The following is a 17,916-nucleotide window of genomic DNA, read 5'->3' as shown; positions in this document are numbered from 1 at the left end:
TAATTGAATTATATTACTTTCTATAACGTGTAAAAAATTTCTATTTTCACAAGTTTCAGGTAAACTCATTTTTTTGAGTAGAAGTTATTGGTTGGATGTTAGTTTGTGAATTTCAAATACATTTTTTTCTTCATTCACAATGACCTTTGCTAGTCCGAGACTTGTATATGTGGGTATTTAGAATTAAACGTTTTAATAAACATTTTTTTTTTTTTTTATTGAACTTAAGCTTCGGCGACTTGGGCCATTAGCTGTTGTAGGGGTAAGGTTGGTACGGTAGGTTGTTTTTTTATTATTGTTATGGTTGATAGTAAACACGTATATGTGAGGCAAGGTTTTTAACCACTATGATCCCGGGTGGTCACCCATCCGGGAGCTAGTAGCTGTGGCCGTTACTTACTCTCAGTTGCATTTCGCGACTGGTAGCAGTCAACGCAGTAAACATTTTATTTATGTTGTTATAATTAGGTTTAGGCTAGTGTAATAGTGTCTACTTTTATTAATTTCCTAAAAATTAAGTTGTTAATAAACTACGTCATGCTGGTAATTGTCTGGTCATTCTGTGCTACTTCTAATCGGTTCTCGTCGTAGGTATTGTTGAGCATGATCATCGTTGAAGTAGAATTATTGTTCTCATTCTTAAGTCAATTTTTGATGATAAGTTTTTTTTTGTCCAAGAATGGCATAAATATTGTCATATTTAATGATATGAAATTCTGGCCACCCCCTCTGCGTGTTAAAGGTATTATGACTTGATAATTTCTTAATAAAACTATTACCTACATATTAACATTTGTGACAGACCCGATTATTTTTAATATAAAACTATAAGCAATATTTTTTTTTTCACGAGTGTTGACTTACCTTCACATATACTTATATACTATTTTAAAATCATTAAAATAAAAATTTACAAAACATTATTTTTTTTAAACAAATTGCAGTAGTTGTTTATTTTGGCAATTATTATTAATTTTTATTTTGTATAATATACTCTTGAAGTACATTTTATAGATTATTTATATTATTATGTAGGGACGTAAATTATAGGGTATATAATTTAAAAATCAATTGACCCAAAACTTGACTCATAGTTACATTTAGGTTTTAAGGTAAATAGATACAACTTTATTAAAATTAATATTATCGTATATTTATTTAATATTACTTACTGTTTTGGACAACATGGTTAGTTTTTTAGTGATAAACAAAACTTTTGCTTCCATTTCTATAAATATTTTTAGAAGTCATTCAGTCAGTACTCAATATTACAAATGGACTACATATTATTAATGAATAACACAAATATAAAAAAGAACCAATTATTGTATTTAATTATATTATCAACAAAGTACTTATTTAAGTACTACAATACTGTGAAACAAATTTAAAATTTTTTTTTCATAGTATATGGTTTAACAGCTATTACATAGAAAATGTACCCAAAGTAAATGCACTGATAAAAAAAAAAAAAAATACATGCTTTTATTCATGAATATTATATGCCAATTATATTAAAATTATAATAACTTAAGGTCAAAAAAAATTAATAATAATAATAACAAAAGAAAAAAAAATCATATATACAATAATTTAACAAATTTAGCTAAAACAATATGGGAATTAGGAAGTTCTTTGATTAAAAAAACAAAATATGAACATAAACGATGAAATAAAAGCATTAATTATACACAATTAATAGTTTATGTATAATTAATGATAAAAGTGACCAAAAAAATTCTTTATATACAAACTATTTTACCTTAGAACAATTCTTTAAATAATAATCATTGTAAATATACATTATTATTATTTATTTATTATTATATGGTAACAAACATCATGTTGTATTTATGATGAGATTTGCTAAAAAAAATTTACATCAATGAAGGCACAAGAAATTGCATTTTGCAGTTTGACTCAAGTTTACTTTGTTGCGTACAAAAAAAAAAAAAAATACAAGACAAATAATAACATTTATTATATTATAAATTAAACTTGGTCTTTTGACTAGCTTAACAAATCAGATAATATTTTCCATTTGAAAAATAAAACAATGATTATTACTTTGATCTAGGAATTGTAGTATTAGTTTTCCAATAAGTTATACATAGGTAAACATTTTTACAGCATTTAAAGACAAGTAGTTTTATAAAACATTATAAGACACAATCTGTAATCGGATACATGTCTATGTAAATATTATAATTTTTTATTTTTATTTAATTTTTACACTTTTATTATTAAAAAATTATTTTTAGTATATACATTATTAAGACTTGAAATGTCTTTATCACAAAGTCTAGTAGAAAAAATCCCTGTCAGTCAATTATCACGTATGGTAGTATGACAAGCGGTTCACCAGTATCGTTTGCCCTAGTTAATACCTCGTGCCACTCTCTAAATGTTTCACCATTTTCCCAATTACCAGTAACGCCTTCTATTTGAGCTCCGTCTACTAAATCAGTAGGGGACAGAAGAGGCCGCGGTGGCGATGGTGGAGGTGAACTCCAGTCTATGGCTTCTAGATCCAGAGGAGGTAATCTATTATATATTTCCTGTATTTGTCGGTCGATGTCTGAAACTTTAGGTCGACTAGGTTTATCAACTTTCGTTACAGACGGTTCGTCCTGAAACTCTTGCACAGGTATTTGTGGTTTTTCTTCCAACTGATAATTTTCATCATCTTTTCGTAATGATGCAATTATTTCTTGGGTGGTTTTCAATTTACTGGCACCAACACATACCATTCTTTCCAAATCCACAGGATTGGTAGGTTTTATCCCTAGTTTTGAAGAATTTTTGCCACCTTTTTTTCGGCCACGTTTTTTTGGACCCTGTGGTTCTAAAATAGGATCAGGTTCTGGATCAAGCTCATTAACTGGACTAGGTATGGGTTCTGGTGTTTTTTGAACTGGTGGTGGTGATATGATGTTTAAGTTTAAAGAAGGTATTCCATTTAATTTTGGTTTCTATAAAATGGAAAAATAATATTACTAAAATGTTAAAATACAAATAATATAAGATTTGTTTCATACTTTTAGAGGTGCTGTACATTGATCAGGTGAAGTCAAAGGTCTTTTACTATAGTTGCTAAGCATGCCATTGGGCTGTGAGGAAGGAAGCTTAGCCTGTTGTATGACTTGAGCACTATTTATCATTAGGTTACGCCATCTCTGTACAAGCTCTTTTGCACGTTTGGCCAATTGCTTGTCCACAGTTTTACGTCGTAATTCATTAACCATTTTACCAATACGAGTTGCCTAGTATACATAAATAATAATATTGTAAATTTATAAGCTAAGGAGATAATAAATAATTTTTTAAGTCAATGGTATAAAATTAGGTAATAATTATGTATACAAATATCACACTTAAAGCATTTATGTATATAACTATTTTTAAACAAGAAATTAGAAATGTATAAAAAAACTTCAGTGCAGATTATTATTTATTTTACTCTATATTAACATAATACATGAATAATTTTTATTCTGTTAAATGTAAGGACTTTAGAGTTTTAAAAATAAAACAATGAAAGGACTATAATTTTGATGAAAAGTGATATGTGTATACAATGTAAAAAATAGCATTATATAACTGATGAAAATAAAATAATTTACCTCGAGCACCTCGGTGGTAACCGGTAGTTGTTCAAGGGTTGAAATAACCTCGAACACTGTAGACATGTCGGTAACCTGGAGCAGTACACATTTATGAATATTTTATAAATGCATTTAAGCATAGTAATAGTTATGATGAATTTAGATTTAGAAGCTACTACTTATTTTTTAAATTATTTAACAAGTAGTACTTTTATTTTTTAACTATAAAAACATCAAAAGAATATCAAAAATATAATACCACACTCAAGTGATATTTTATTATTTTATTACTAATCAATTTAATCTAACTATTCAATATTTTAATTTGTATTAGGAAAACATTTTTCGTCAAGCATCATTTAGGTCTTTAAACAACAAAAATAAATTTATAACTCCACACATAAATTCATAAAAAGTAATTTCATCATGGTTTTTTTTCCAATACACATTTTTCATCTATATTTAATATTATTGTAAAAAATACTTTTAATTTTAATTAAATAACAGTTGAAAAATTGTGATTGATATTGATAAAACTAATTTTTTATCCTTGTAAGGAAGGGAAAATAAGATATACGTAATAACAAGCATAAAACTTGTTGATTAAATAATTTCATTTTTAAAATTAACTTGATATTTACAAGAAATTAAAATACATTGTACTATTTATTATGTATTTTTAAGTATATATTTAACAATTTGATACCCAAATGTTAGAATATAGGCACAGTTATATATTATTACCAACAATCAATAATCAATTAAATATTTCTTAAATATTATAGAAAAGAAGAAAAAAGAAAATAGGAAATGGTGAAAATAATTTTTTTTATTGCCAATTTAGATTATGTTTATTTTTTCAAAAACACATACAAAATTTATTATATAATGCAACTAAACTGAAACTTAACATCCTTAAAAAACACATATTAAAAATAACAAATCTTAACAATTACATTATTACATGGCTTATTAATATTTTGGTTACTTTAAAAAGGTTAATTACGTTTATAAAAAAATATAATTTAAATTTTAAATCTTAATTACTTCATGGAAATGTAGACAACATTTTAACTTAAAATAACTAAATAAGAAATTTAATGGATTTAAAAAGACATATGCTTTAAGATCGTAATAAATTCATTTTTAAAAAGGTTTAAGTTTTATAGTAATTTAAATTATATCTCAAAGAAAAAATGTACTATTACAGATCAACTAATATTTATTTACTTTAGTATGTTAACATTTGTCTATATAAATTTATTCTTTAATTATAGAAGAAATCAAAACTAAACAAGTCTTAAGATAATTATTAATTCAATTAATGGTTTTATTTTGTTTCAAATACAAATTTTAATTTCTTCGGTATTCGATTTAAAACATACATATATACATAGTGAATTTCAGTTAGGTACCAAAAAAAAAAGTTATACTATTAGTTAAATTATTCCGTTTCCTTGACCTAAAATGACCTAGATATTTTACAAACAATATGTGGGGCGAAAAAAATACGTTTAATGCTAAACAATCATTGTAAAACCATAGGACTAATTGTAAAAATTTACATTTAAATAAATGAAATCGACAAAAAAAAAAGCGAATAAATGATGTGAAAAGTCATGCATTTCATAGCAAAAATATTAATTTAAGTGGTGAAGATATGATGTGTATGTCGTTTCGATTGATGATAATAACAACATCGATTATAATAATACGTATAAAACAAATAAAAGACAGAGGGATAGAAAATATTTCGGACGAATTAACGGTATCGGAGACAAAAATCGTAATGCTAAGTAGGGGACCAAGGTGCTAGGTATTGGCACAAATGCGCCACGAGTACCGCGAAACATTTGTGAAAACCGTAGTTTCCGGGGCGGTGCGGTAACATAGTCCTCGACATATTTACGAAACGCGTGTACATTTTCCCAAGCTTTTTCCTTGGCAACGACCCCCGTCGTCGATCAAACACACAGGGGGGGGGGTTGACGACAAACGATCGAAAACAAAATTAATAAGAAAAATAACCTAAAAACGGTTAAATTTATATAGAGGGTTTCAACGAGAATATTGAACTCGTGTGGGGCAAGAAAAATGGGAAACGTTTCATTATATGATCAAAGAAAAAGCGAGAAAATGAAAAATAAGAAAAGAGAAACAGTCGTCGGACGGGAGACAACAGTGTTGCAAGCGGAGATATATACATTATATAATACTTATATTATTATAAAGTGGAACAGGACGCGCGACGCGATCGCGAATAACGCAAACAAAAAAGCAGAAAACAGAAAAACGCACACGAGAAAGGAACATTGTCAAGCGCGCATGCGCACTGCCGACGTTCTATAGGCCACGGGCTCGACCGGACGAAATGTCATCAGTATGGCGCGGCGGCGTACGGTACGTCCGCCGTCGTCGACAACCTATTTTCGGCCATTGTACGCACGACGAACACGCACACGAGATCGCGCATACACGCTCACACATACACACACACACACATAACCTCGCGGACGTACGGCGCGCCACACGGCCGTGGCCGTCGGTCGGCGACGTAAAATCGGTTTGTTTTACGCACACGCACACGCGCCGGCGAACGGACGACGGCAGTCGGCGGGGGTCTCGGCGGCCGCGCGCCAGTCGTCGACGGACGTAATATCGCGGACGGACGACACGGGGGAAACCGGAGACGTCGACAGCGACGACAGGGCCGCTGTCGATCGCACTCACGTTTTCTCCCGGTGTCGGCGGACTGCGATTAACAACAATTTTAACAATAATAAGAAGGACGACGACGTTCGGAAAGCGCTACCGCGTTAACCACGGAAACAGACGATCACACGAACGGTATTCGTAACAACATGTAAATATCGTGTTTCAATAATAATAAAAAAAAAAAAAAAAAAAAATCAAGTTATTAAAAATTATAAAATAATACGGGATTTTGTAAAAATAATATAGTCTTACATTGTATTCATCGTCCAATGCGCTCAATAACCTATGTTTTATGTCGAAAAAAGTCTTCTGCATGAGGCCCTATTCGGTCTCAGTTCGGAGAGCACGTCGGCCCACATCAGCACGCACAGCACAACTTACAGTGATGGCGGACGTGCACTGAGGGCCGCCGCTGGCTCCCGAGCCGCAGTAACGGCGATTGGCGGCGGTCGGCACACGAAAGCAACCTGGCTACGCGGACGGCACGGCCCGACAGCGAGCGGCGCGGACCGACCGCAGCCGAACCTCTGATCAGGTGTTGCCGCGCCCGCCGCGCGAACCGATCCGCAACAATCGGTCCGCCGCCTTTACTGTGGTTTTCCCGTAAATCTTCCGAAACGTTCTGTAGTCAGCGCTGCAAAGCGACGCGAGCAGTTGAAAATCCCCGTACTGATTTCCGAAACGCGTCTAAAGACCGTTTGTTTACTTCCGCAGGTTGGCAATGTTGGTTTGTTGCTCAACCGTGAGTTAAGACTGCTGCAGCTGATAACATAAAAATCTTATCAACACCATGGTCGCAAACTCGCAACACTCCCATGTAGTCGTGGAAACGTGAAATTTCATTATTTTTTCATTATAATTTATAAATATTTTTGTGATAGTATTATGATATTACTTTTTTTTTTTGCGTCTGCCGTCTGGCGTCTATATAGTTAACGGAAATTACTATTGGCGTCTACGTGTCTCGGACAGTTGTTGGTTCTAAAAGGTTAACTGTTATACAAATCGTTCGCGCACGTGGTTTTTTGAGTTTTTTCCTATCAAATATCAATTTTCGTCTTCTTTACCACGCTACCTTTAAAATAAAACTTATTAAATAATAATTATAATCCTAAAATTTAAATATAATAATTCTATAAATCTTAAAAAAAATTATTATTCAATTATTCGATTTTTGATGTATTGAATAATATATGTTTCCGCTTATTTTGGATAAATCTAATAGGCGTTAGGTTTAATATATGTACATATTATAATGTGTATGTATTATACGAAATGCGTTGATCTACATTTCAATAAATCTGTTATTTCTAACCATTATTACTGAAGGCTAATGATCTCGAAAAATCCTTTTTTTTTTCAATAAAATTAAAGAATAAATAACTAAGTAGGTATCTCAACGGGTAACATAATACATTATGTAATTTCTATGTTTCATACATGGATAATCCGAATTTATTGAACTATTTGTAAAGGCTTTATTGATGTGCTCTGTACTACTGTTTAAAAAACAGAAAAGTTTCAGTATGAATTAATTTGTTTAACAAATACGTTTTGGTTTCTAGGCTATTCATAATTCATTGAATATTGATTATTGATAAATCATTGATACTATTCTATGACAACCATAAAATAATATTTTTAAAATTATTGTTCTGTTTTTTAAAATATATTTATTCTGATTTTTAATATTATTAAAATGTTTGCACATTATTTTTTTTAAATTAATGAAAAATTCTAAAGTTTTAAAACTATTTTTTAAAAGATATTTACAATCTGTTATATTAAAACAAGTATGTTACAAGGTTATGTATTTTACATTACATGAATAACTGGAAGAGGAAAATTGTTCAATATTTATTTAAATTATATTGAATGCATATTAATTTTTGCTTTAGACAATGTTTAATATTATCAGAGAAAAATAAAGAGGACATATTTTGGATTAGAGGATTTGAGTGACTTATTAATTTATTGTGGAAACGTTTAACATAATTTTTGCAAATTCATTGATGGTGAGTGTTTTAAGGTTCTCGTGAAGAGATTTGTTTGTAATAAACTATAAAGCTTCAAATATAAGTTTAAGACTAATAGATTGGAAAGCTTGGATTGAACGTTTGTTAAATAGTTTTGTGAGACTCCCAAATGTGTATGTAGGTTGACCAAACTGGTCTAACTATGGCTTTATATATGAGGGGTTTAAAATTTGAGTTGCATTTTATATAGATTTATAAAAAGCAGTATAAGTAAACGGTGCCATGTATTTACCTGCTTATGTTTAAACGTGGTATGAAGGGCCTATGTGAGACACTTATAAAGAATGATTCCTAAGTATTTAGTTGAGGGTTGGATTAGAATTGATTTGTTGTATATTTACTGTTGGTACATTTATTTCAACTTTGGGAGAAGTTGACTTTTAAAACTTACATAGTTGTTTTTATGTAAAAATGAGTTTTAGTTAGAAATATCTGTAAAGATTGTAAAACCAATTTTATTTTTATATATATATTATATAGGCTCAATGATACAACCATACAACTATTACTATTTTCATTTTCATTTTTGTATACATTATTTTTATTCTTAGTATTTACTAACTTATTGCAGTATTGCTTTTATAGATTTTAATTTAAATAAAAAAAGAACTTATTTTGATAACATATTATACTAAAGGTATGCATTGTGATGACTAATGAGTGTCAAAATCTTTTCGTTCTATTAATCATGATTTAATAAATTTGTGACTTGTAAATATCAAGATGATGTTTTATCTAGTATGAACTCTATATTCTTATAAAAATAAAACATTATTTTATTGATTTAGTAAGGCATTGGGTTCTATTTCTATACGAGGTAGTTATTATAATAGATAGAGGTAGTAAAAACTAGAACTCGGTATGTTTACTAAGTCTATATGTCCAGTAAAATGTTTTGAACACATAATAATTTTCATGATGTGGTTATATTTTATTCTGTCAATTTTAATAGGTTCAGAATTTTTTTCCTAGGGAATAAATACCCATAAATACTCAACTTCCATTACACAGCCATCAGAAGTCCGCAATGCATTTACAAAATCACGATCGTCTGCGCTTGTACATTGTATAAGTACCCTATAACACAATATTATATGTAGTATATTATGGCCACGTGGTTCGTAAGTCGTAACTCGTGTATAATAATAAGTAATACTACTTATTAATATTTAACAGTACTTAAGTTTACACGTCTCATATAATACACATAATGCATATACCAAAAGCCTATAGGGCATAGGCTATAGTCCTATTTTATTTTTTTCATTATTTATCAGTTATCATTCATTAGATAGCCGGTAGGTACCTGTATATAAGGTATATTATAATAAAGAAATCTTGGTAAAGTCGATAATCGATATATATTTAACCTGAAAATGGTATATTTATGACAAGCTTATACTTGCGTATGAATTAATTTGGAATTTTCTGGAAGGAGAATTTAGAAACCTTTGAAGGTGTCTAGCTGGAACAACGCTAAAAATATAAAAATATTTATGTTTCTTTTTAATGCATTATATTTGATTCTAAAATTAAATATTTAACTTAAGCATATTTATTTATAATATGAATCTGTAGGTACTATGTATGTATTTTATAGGTTGGTGTATAAACTATGGGGAAAAAATGAAAAACCTATACTTAATCAATGTATGTTATTAGAGTAATAGTTAAATAATTTGTTTGTACACTTACTAGAATTTATTAAATATTATTGTAAATAACAAAGACAATGGGTTAATGGGCATTTTTACGAGTACTCGGTGAATAATAACTTAAAAAGAATCAAATATTTTACAAAATGTTCCATTAAATGTTTATGATACCAAATTTTGCTGAAAATCCCAAGTAGGTATCTACAATTTTTCATTTTTGATATCGTCGAAAATTGAATTTGAGTAAAATTCCTGTTCATAATTTTTTTTCCAAATTATACAAAAAGTATCGAGAATTTTTTACTTTTGACATTAAAGTATCAACTACCTTCAATTTTTTACCAGAAACCACACCCAGTTTTAAAATTAAAGCATTTTGACTGTCCAAAAAAAGGTGAAGGCAAATAAAAAAAAAAAAAAAATGAAAAAATATATTGTGAATGTTTATCAACAAGTACTGAAGTACAGTGATGATTTCCACGATTTAGAATCTAAAATTAGGGGATACGGAATTTATCGACAAAATCGGTTTTCTCCTTTTGTAATACCTAATTTAAAATTGAATAGTCGAAAATAATTGAATATCTATTTTCACTAAATTTAATGTTCCTATGTATAAACATTTTCTATGCCTGGACGCATCATGTGTGGAATAATTTTTAAAATATTTTGGATTTTTTGAGCTATTTAAGCACCACATGAATTTTTTGATTTCAAAAAGTTTTTTCATGAATGTCAATAAAAAGATTTTACCTAGTCATACAATTTAGCAATTTAATATGTGGTTCCTCGTTATTATAGCTATTTGATTTCATTAAAGATTTAATAAGTAGGTACGATTTATTTTTACATGCATCACATTTTGACAAAATTACGAAAATGTACAAATTATTATGTTGATAAAAATCTACAATATTATGTTTAATATTGAAAGTTTAATTCAACTTCCCCATAAGTAGATCGAACTAATATTGGACTGTTTATAAAATAATTAATCGCCCTCCTCCCACCAATGAGTTTTCAGATACGTGTCTGTCTATACTCATTCCCCATATTACTTTTTGTAAAATTACTGAAATTTCATTTATTCAGAGGTAAAACTAATTACTTATAAAAATACGAGTAGAAATATAGGTACTTATTATTATACCTTATAGTTTTTCATATAATGCAATTATTATTTGTTATTGAATACAAATTTAATTTGTCAATTACTGTAACCTTTATTCTAATACACTAATATGTATACTTTGTATGTACTACAGAGCTTTTCGATATTTTAAAATTTATCATATAAGTTTTAAAAATTTAAAATAAAATTTCTTATGTTTTTCTATAATTTTCATAAGATGAGGTTTTGACGACATCGAATAATCAAATCTAATGTAAGAATTTATTCTCAAATGATTTTTATTATTTTGTTAAAATTCAGAATATTGTGTTAATCATAACATTTTTAAACATTCCACGATTACATCAAATTATTATTTCGTAAATACAATTCAATTTGTTAAAATATTCAGACTAACTTTAAGCTACTCATGCTGTGAATTTCATAAAAAAAATGATTCACACTAACCGTAATAATATATGACTTAATTGATGTGTTATACTCCAATAATTATTAATAAAATATGTGTAATGTTTTTGGCGAATATAAGTTCAACATACTTACTTACACTATATTAATAATAGAAAAATAAATTAAAAATAGTAGTATGAATATTTATGAATATCCTTAGAAAATAGAAATGGAATTTTTGTTGTACAATAAAATTAAAAATAGCTAATAAACTAATAAGTTATAAATATTTTAGTTTTATATTATGATAATATCATAAATAATTTCCACTGATATGTTTTCGTACTTCGTGTCTTATATAGTTAACTGGTTTTCTAATACAAACATACATTTTTTGTTACCATATGCGGCACGCCTCAAGCCCTCAAGAGTGCACTGGAATGTGCAGTCAGTAGTGCAGTACCACTAATTGAACCAAATACTGAGTACTGACTAGTGAGTAACCACTGCCCTTTAGAAAACTGATTTTTAGATTTCATTATTTTCAAAGAGACAGATTTAGTTATTACGTCTATGGATTGTCGAATGTCGATTGCCTATGAATTTTCAATTTTCGTTGTTCACGGTAGGAATATTGTTGTACAATTTTTAGCGTCTAGCTTTTGACATAACTGATAAATAATTGATAAAAAAATATGTCCTCCAAACATGTGATAAGAGATAACACAATATGTTATTATGTTGTGAATTTGTAATTCGTTTTTTCGTTTTATAATATTGTGAAAACTATTGTTAAATGCTATTTTTGTACATTTGTAGAAAGATATTGTGCAAACTGCAAATTGTGGAAACTGCGTCAGTTGTTGACAAATAATAATTTAAAAATGAATTTGTAGTTCATAATTATAGCCTATAGGATAACATGGCCGGACGTATAGTTTCATCTTCCATAAGAGCGGTAGCTGGAAGCAAGAAACCTATTAAGGCTGCTCTCACCTTGGTTAGTATTTAATCAAATTCCATTATTATAACTTAAGTAATATATGTGTTAATAGTGATGATATATTATGTATTTTTGCAGACACCATCAGCCGTTGGTCAGCTAAAAAAGATATTATCTGGAAAATCAGACTGTGTTAGTTATACTTTTATGATTTATATATTTATTGTGAGTATTATTTTTAGTTATTTAATGTTTTAGATTGGTCTTAAAATTGGTGTTAAACAACGAGGATGTAATGGTCTAAGTTATACACTAGACTATGCTAGTGAAAAACACAAATTAGATGAAGAAGTTGTACAAGATGGTAAATTATAAAATTAATAGATAGTATTATATTATAAAGTTAATTTTTGAGAAATTTTGCATTGATAAAAATTTAGGTAGATAAAATGATATGCTTTACATACTTATTTATGCTGTGTCCAATGAGAGAACTTGTCAATTCTGTACATCTTTATTCAACACCTTGTCATTTATATTGGTTCCATTATGACAGGGTGTCAATTAGTGATGCTCAGAACTATGTTTGATACTTTTTCTGGATTGAATATTTATAATATGTACCATAGATAATTTTTTTTATGCATTCTAGGAATTCGTGTGTTTATTGATAGAAAAGCTCAGTTGACATTACTTGGAACTGAAATGGACTTTGTTCAATCTAAACTATCTTCGGAATTTGTGTTTTATAATCCAAACATTAAAGGAACTTGTGGGTGTGGTGAAAGTTTTAACATTTAAACATGAGAAGTAAGTTATACAAAGCATTTTTAAATAAAACAATTTTTTTTTTTTGATAAATATAGTATATTATCTAAGTTATAAAAAAAAAATATATAAAAGCTATTTAAATTTTAAAATCTAAAAAATTCTTAAGTAATACAAAAATGATATATATATATATATTATGTATATTAAAAAATTTAAACGATAAATTATGAGTATCTGAGATAGACCTAAAAGTATGAATATTTATTATTGAGAATTTAATTAAAAATACAATTTTTAAAACATGAATGTTCTTATAGAATATTATAAAACAAAATAAATTATAAAAAATAATTCACAATTATGATAATTTTGGTTGTTGTTTAAGTTCAGTAATATTAAGTATTTTTGAAGGAGTTTTACTTTTCCGCAATGATTTTTTATTTTTGTTTAATAATCCTTCTGTTGGTAATTTTTCTTGAGGATTTTCTAAAAAAAAAAATATTAGCAATTTTTAGTAATTAATAATTAAATTTTTACTTTGAATTTAAAATGCTAAGTAAGATGATGTTAAAGAGTTGCTTGGAAACCACTATTTACTTTTCTATATCCAAAAATGACCCACTCATTTAATCCAATGTATTAGTACCCTAATATTGACAGTAAATAAACTGGTTACCACTATTTTGTTGTTATACAAAATGGTTAGTTTATGAATTCAAAATTTAGTGATTTCATCCTTATTTAAAATTATAAAGTAATAATTAGTTGAGAAAAAAATGTTTTCATAATATTAAAGTATTAGATTGGTTTTTGGTAATTTATTGTTGTTTGTTTTTAAGAAAATTATAGAATAAACTAAAATTTTAGGTTTCTTATATCATATTGTAAATTTTTATTTTTATGTTTGTTTAAATTAATGTATGTTATTATGAAATAGGGCAATAATAACAATGATAATAACTAATAAACAAATAATTAATTTTAAATCACCACAGAAAACATAATATTACCAATATTTTTTATATTTATAATTTTTCTGTTAAATAAGCATGCCACTTAAAAAAAATATTTTGTTTATTTTAAAAGTATAATTGATTTTTAATATTTTGTTTTTATCTAATTAAATAATGTGTTATTATGATCATATTAGATTAGACATTTTTGGTTTAAATTAAATTTATGACCATTATTTAAATCTTTTATACATAAATGTTGTGAAGACAAGCATTGTAGTTAATTGCTAATACATTCCTAGTGGTCATTATTTTAAATATTGTTTAATCAATGGCTTTAGACTTAGTATTACTTATATTTATATTATTTAAGAAGAATTTATATTTAATGTCCCTATCTGTGTTACATATAAAATATAATTATGGTTCTCCCACTAATATTTTCTATTTTTAATGTGGGTAAGTAGATAAAATATTAAATAAAAATGATGAGATATCAGAGATCATCTTTAAATTTATTATTTAATTATAAACTAATTTACTCTAATATTAAAAAAAATCTATTTAAAATAAGGAATTTTAATTGAGTACTATTAGTATGTTATGTTCTTTAATAATTTTATACTACTTTATTAATATATTATAATCAATAACATCAGAAGAGGGCCTACTTCTTTATTAATTTGCAAACATATTTTTATTAAAAAAAAAAATTTAAATAAATGCATTATACTTATTAAGTGTAGATAGATACCTGAAGTATGGGATTTTTCAGGTGCAATCAGATGATATCTTTCCATGTAATGTAGTGTTGAAATAGAATAGTTATTTGGAGATTTCATGGTAGGTTGTGTTTTTGGCACAAAATGTTTATTCATATCAACTGAAAAAAGAATAAATCTTATATAATTTTATTTATATTCAATAAAAATATGTATTAATTAATAAAATAAAATATTATTTATATAATAAACATAATTTTATATTATTTGATAATATAGACTATAATACAATATAAAATTTAAAGATAACCTATTATTTTTTTGTGTATATATATATACCATATTCAACAAATGTAATAAAATAATAAACTGATTGTATATTTTATTTTTTAGATTTCAAATGAAAATAAATATAAGAAGAGAAGAAATAAGATTGATATACAGTGAGTGGATGAATAGTCAATACTATTAAATAGTTTTTCATTTCAATTAGATGCAGTAAATTTATATTGTTGTCAATAATTTATATATTGTACAGTTATTATTTGACAATGTGAATTGTTATTTATTTCAATTATTAAAATTGTTATTTATTAAATTTATTAAAATTATTTTATTAAAAAACACAGCAACCATGACTTACACTTTACGGCTTGTTCAGGTGATAAATACTGCATAGCAAGCGCTTGCATTTGTAAGCTGGAGTCTATTTTACTATTTTCGGGTAACATTAAATGTTTGTATGGTTCAAAATTCCTAAAAGGCAAAAATAAAATCATAAAAATTATATAAAGCTTAATAATTGTCTTCAGTCAAATAAAATGAAGCTTCTAAAAAGTAATATATAATTTACTTTGGTGTAATTGTGGCCGTAGGTTTAACACATTCTATTTGTTCAGCTACATTACATTTTTGTTCACTTTTATTATCTTCAAGTAAGTTATTTACTTGTCCCTTTTATTAGAAAATAAATAATAACATTAAACGTAAGAACTATAAAATATATAATAATTATTATTCTTTTAAGAAATAAATAGAAACGTTTGTAACTTACAATAATATTTTTATACATTGTCCACCCTACTTCAATTTGTTTGTCATTTTCTTCACATTCACTATATATTTAAAAAAAAAAAAATTAAACTTTAAATGATTATTTTATTTATTATAATATACGAATATTACCTATTTTCACTATCTTCAGATGATGATTTCATTTCAATATGAATCGATTGTTCAGGAGATATTGGATCCTCAATAACTTGAACATCATTTGCATTCAAATCAAATGATTCATCACTGGGGGAAAAATATACAATGAAATACATAAATCCTAATCTAAGGTAAATAGATTACATAGTAATGCAACCAGGATTTTTTCAAGAGGAGTCTATTTTTTTGATAAACTAAATGATGCAACATTTTTATTATAGTTATATTATTTTACAACTACAAAAACATTATTGGTTGATAATTTATCCATATTATAATCAAGATCTTGTCTAAACATTTTTTTATTCAGTGCTATACAAAAAAAAAAAAAATTGAAAGCTCTTAGAGGTCTAAAATTATATATATCTATAGACTATAGCCTATTAATAGGTCTTAATTTTGAACCCTTGTTCTAGATTAAATAAATATACTTAATAAATTATTTTATAATGGCTCAAGGTAAAGACCCCCAAGGCTGTGAAAATAATTTATCAAATATTTATTTTTTTCCTAAATATAAAAATTTTCTATAGGCTATTTCTATAAAAATTAATATTACTATTTAAGTATTTAATTCAAGTATCAAATATTTAAGTAAAAATAGTTTGTTGAAAACTTATATTATTAGTTAACAGAATGAAAATAAATATTCCATGTACCTTATGACAGAGTACGTTCTTTCTTTCTCTTTTGTGTTTACTTTTTCATCTTTACTATTATCACATCTGGTACTAACTGAATTTTTTGGTTTTTGTTTTATTACAGGAGTGATGTCTGGTTTATCTGAATATTTTACATTTTGATTTGGTTCATTTTTTTTTTGCACAGTTTCAGATTTTTTTGAATTGGTTTGTAGTTTTTCTGTATGGTTGTTGTGAACATATTGTGAAGGACATTTTTCTTGAGCTTGTTCTTTTTCAAGCACTTCAGTTGATTTAGAATCATTAACTTTTTTATAATGACCATTTTCAGAGCAACAACATTTATGTTGGTTTTGCTGATTCGTTAATACAGTGACTAACAATTTTTGTATGGTTTCTAAAAGAAATTTCATTTGATCATTTTGTAATTGCATCATGCTGTAAATATCTTTGACAGTTGGTGTGTTCTGGCAGGCACATTTATGATACTCGCAACCAGATTTGTATGAATTTTTATCTGAAAAGCGACCATAAGGATTTTGATCGCAATCACTGTATGATGAAGATCCATAATATTGTTTATTTGGCTCATAGTAACGAGTATCTTTATATACTGGAGGCGAGCGATTTTGACGATTTTTCCATTCACTATACGTTTCATGAGTATTTTGGCTGTTAGTGTGATATGGTGGGTGCCTATTTAATGACTTTGAATTATTTTCTGACGAATCAAAAACCACTGATAATTCTGGGACTTCAGGTTTGGCTGACAATTCCTAAAAAATATCATATCAACATCTTAAGCATTTAGACGCTAGAACATATTTTTTTTAACACAAAACAACTTTTAGTATTAGTATAGAATTGGAATAGTTATCATTATGAAAAAAGATTTACTTGAAAATGTGTGGGCTTGGGTGCCGGACGAGGTTCGAGTTCATCATTGCGAGTATTGGAGTACATTGAACGAGTTCAATAGATAACAGTTAACACGCTTAAGGTGGAAATTACAAAATGACGAAAATTTCTTTACTCTAAATCCGTTCCTAATTAAATCTGTAGTTTTGATATAAGACCAAAAACGGTACTTTAAATTTTACTCAATAAAAACAAAAATAAGTAATAACCTAATAAGTAATAA

The 17,916-nt window shown here is 27.2% G+C and overlaps 3 protein-coding genes across 4 annotated transcripts; 1 reads left to right on the top strand and 2 right to left on the bottom strand.

Annotated features, from left to right (window-relative positions):
* Positions 1 to 1,759: 1,759 nt before the first annotated feature.
* On the bottom strand, positions 1,760 to 6,635 carry LOC112601268 (mediator of RNA polymerase II transcription subunit 26). The gene is made up of 4 exons (XM_025348783.1): positions 6,573 to 6,635; positions 3,624 to 3,698; positions 3,039 to 3,263; positions 1,760 to 2,972 (listed from the first exon to the last, which is right to left on the bottom strand). The coding sequence occupies exons 1-4, from the start codon at positions 6,633 to 6,635 to the stop codon at positions 2,322 to 2,324; spliced, it is 1,014 nt and encodes a 337-aa protein (XP_025204568.1). The 3' UTR covers positions 1,760 to 2,321.
* On the top strand, positions 5,055 to 15,460 carry LOC112601270 (iron-sulfur cluster assembly 1 homolog, mitochondrial). 2 transcript variants are annotated; one of them, XM_025348785.1, is made up of 6 exons: positions 5,055 to 6,468; positions 12,353 to 12,533; positions 12,615 to 12,668; positions 12,735 to 12,840; positions 13,129 to 13,286; positions 15,316 to 15,460. In XM_025348785.1, the coding sequence occupies exons 2-5, from the start codon at positions 12,456 to 12,458 to the stop codon at positions 13,275 to 13,277; spliced, it is 387 nt and encodes a 128-aa protein (XP_025204570.1). In that variant the 5' UTR covers positions 5,055 to 6,468; positions 12,353 to 12,455; the 3' UTR covers positions 13,278 to 13,286; positions 15,316 to 15,460. The 2 variants fall into 2 exon arrangements, with proteins under 2 accessions (XP_025204570.1, XP_025204569.1); XM_025348784.1 differs by lacking the exon at positions 5,055 to 6,468 and having other exon boundaries at positions 12,277 to 12,533.
* LOC112601267 lies at positions 13,606 to 17,896 on the bottom strand. Its single transcript, XM_025348782.1, has 8 exons — positions 17,673 to 17,896; positions 16,794 to 17,551; positions 16,108 to 16,221; positions 15,977 to 16,037; positions 15,776 to 15,876; positions 15,566 to 15,678; positions 14,955 to 15,083; positions 13,606 to 13,733 (listed from the first exon to the last, which is right to left on the bottom strand). The coding sequence occupies exons 1-8, from the start codon at positions 17,736 to 17,738 to the stop codon at positions 13,606 to 13,608; spliced, it is 1,470 nt and encodes a 489-aa protein (XP_025204567.1). The 5' UTR covers positions 17,739 to 17,896.
* Positions 17,897 to 17,916: the final 20 nt, after the last annotated feature.

This window comes from Melanaphis sacchari, unplaced genomic scaffold (genome assembly GCF_002803265.2).
Source record: "Melanaphis sacchari strain LSU unplaced genomic scaffold, SCAv2.0 Contig76_pilon_pilon, whole genome shotgun sequence".
Taxonomy (NCBI): Eukaryota; Metazoa; Arthropoda; class Insecta; order Hemiptera; family Aphididae; genus Melanaphis; species Melanaphis sacchari.
The sequence above is the reverse complement of the archived record's forward strand: the minus strand, read 5'-3'. Positions and strand labels throughout refer to the sequence as shown.

Excerpts from the sequence above, each read along its gene's own strand:
- LOC112601268 (XM_025348783.1), bottom strand. The coding sequence starts at position 6,635 with ATGCAGAAGACTTTTTTCGACATAAAACATAGGTTATTGAGCGCATTG. Across the intron at positions 3,699-6,572 it reads CATTGGACGATGAATACAAT|GTTACCGACATGTCTACAGT; the intron begins GTAAGACTATAT and ends GTACTGCTCCAG. Across the intron at positions 3,264-3,623 it reads TTACCACCGAGGTGCTCGAG|GCAACTCGTATTGGTAAAAT; the intron begins GTAAATTATTTT and ends TATGTATACTAG.
- LOC112601270 (XM_025348785.1), top strand. The coding sequence starts at position 12,456 with ATGGCCGGACGTATAGTTTCATCTTCCATAAGAGCGGTAGCTGGAAGC. Across the intron at positions 12,669-12,734 it reads TATCTGGAAAATCAGACTGT|ATTGGTCTTAAAATTGGTGT; the intron begins GTTAGTTATACT and ends TTAATGTTTTAG. Across the intron at positions 12,841-13,128 it reads TGAAGAAGTTGTACAAGATG|GAATTCGTGTGTTTATTGAT; the intron begins GTAAATTATAAA and ends TATGCATTCTAG.
- LOC112601267 (XM_025348782.1), bottom strand. The coding sequence starts at position 17,738 with ATGTACTCCAATACTCGCAATGATGAACTCGAACCTCGTCCGGCACCC. Across the intron at positions 15,877-15,976 it reads CAATGTATAAAAATATTATT|GGACAAGTAAATAACTTACT; the intron begins GTAAGTTACAAA and ends TTCTAATAAAAG. Across the intron at positions 15,084-15,565 it reads ACCTGAACAAGCCGTAAAGT|TTGATATGAATAAACATTTT; the intron begins GTAAGTCATGGT and ends TTCTTTTTTCAG.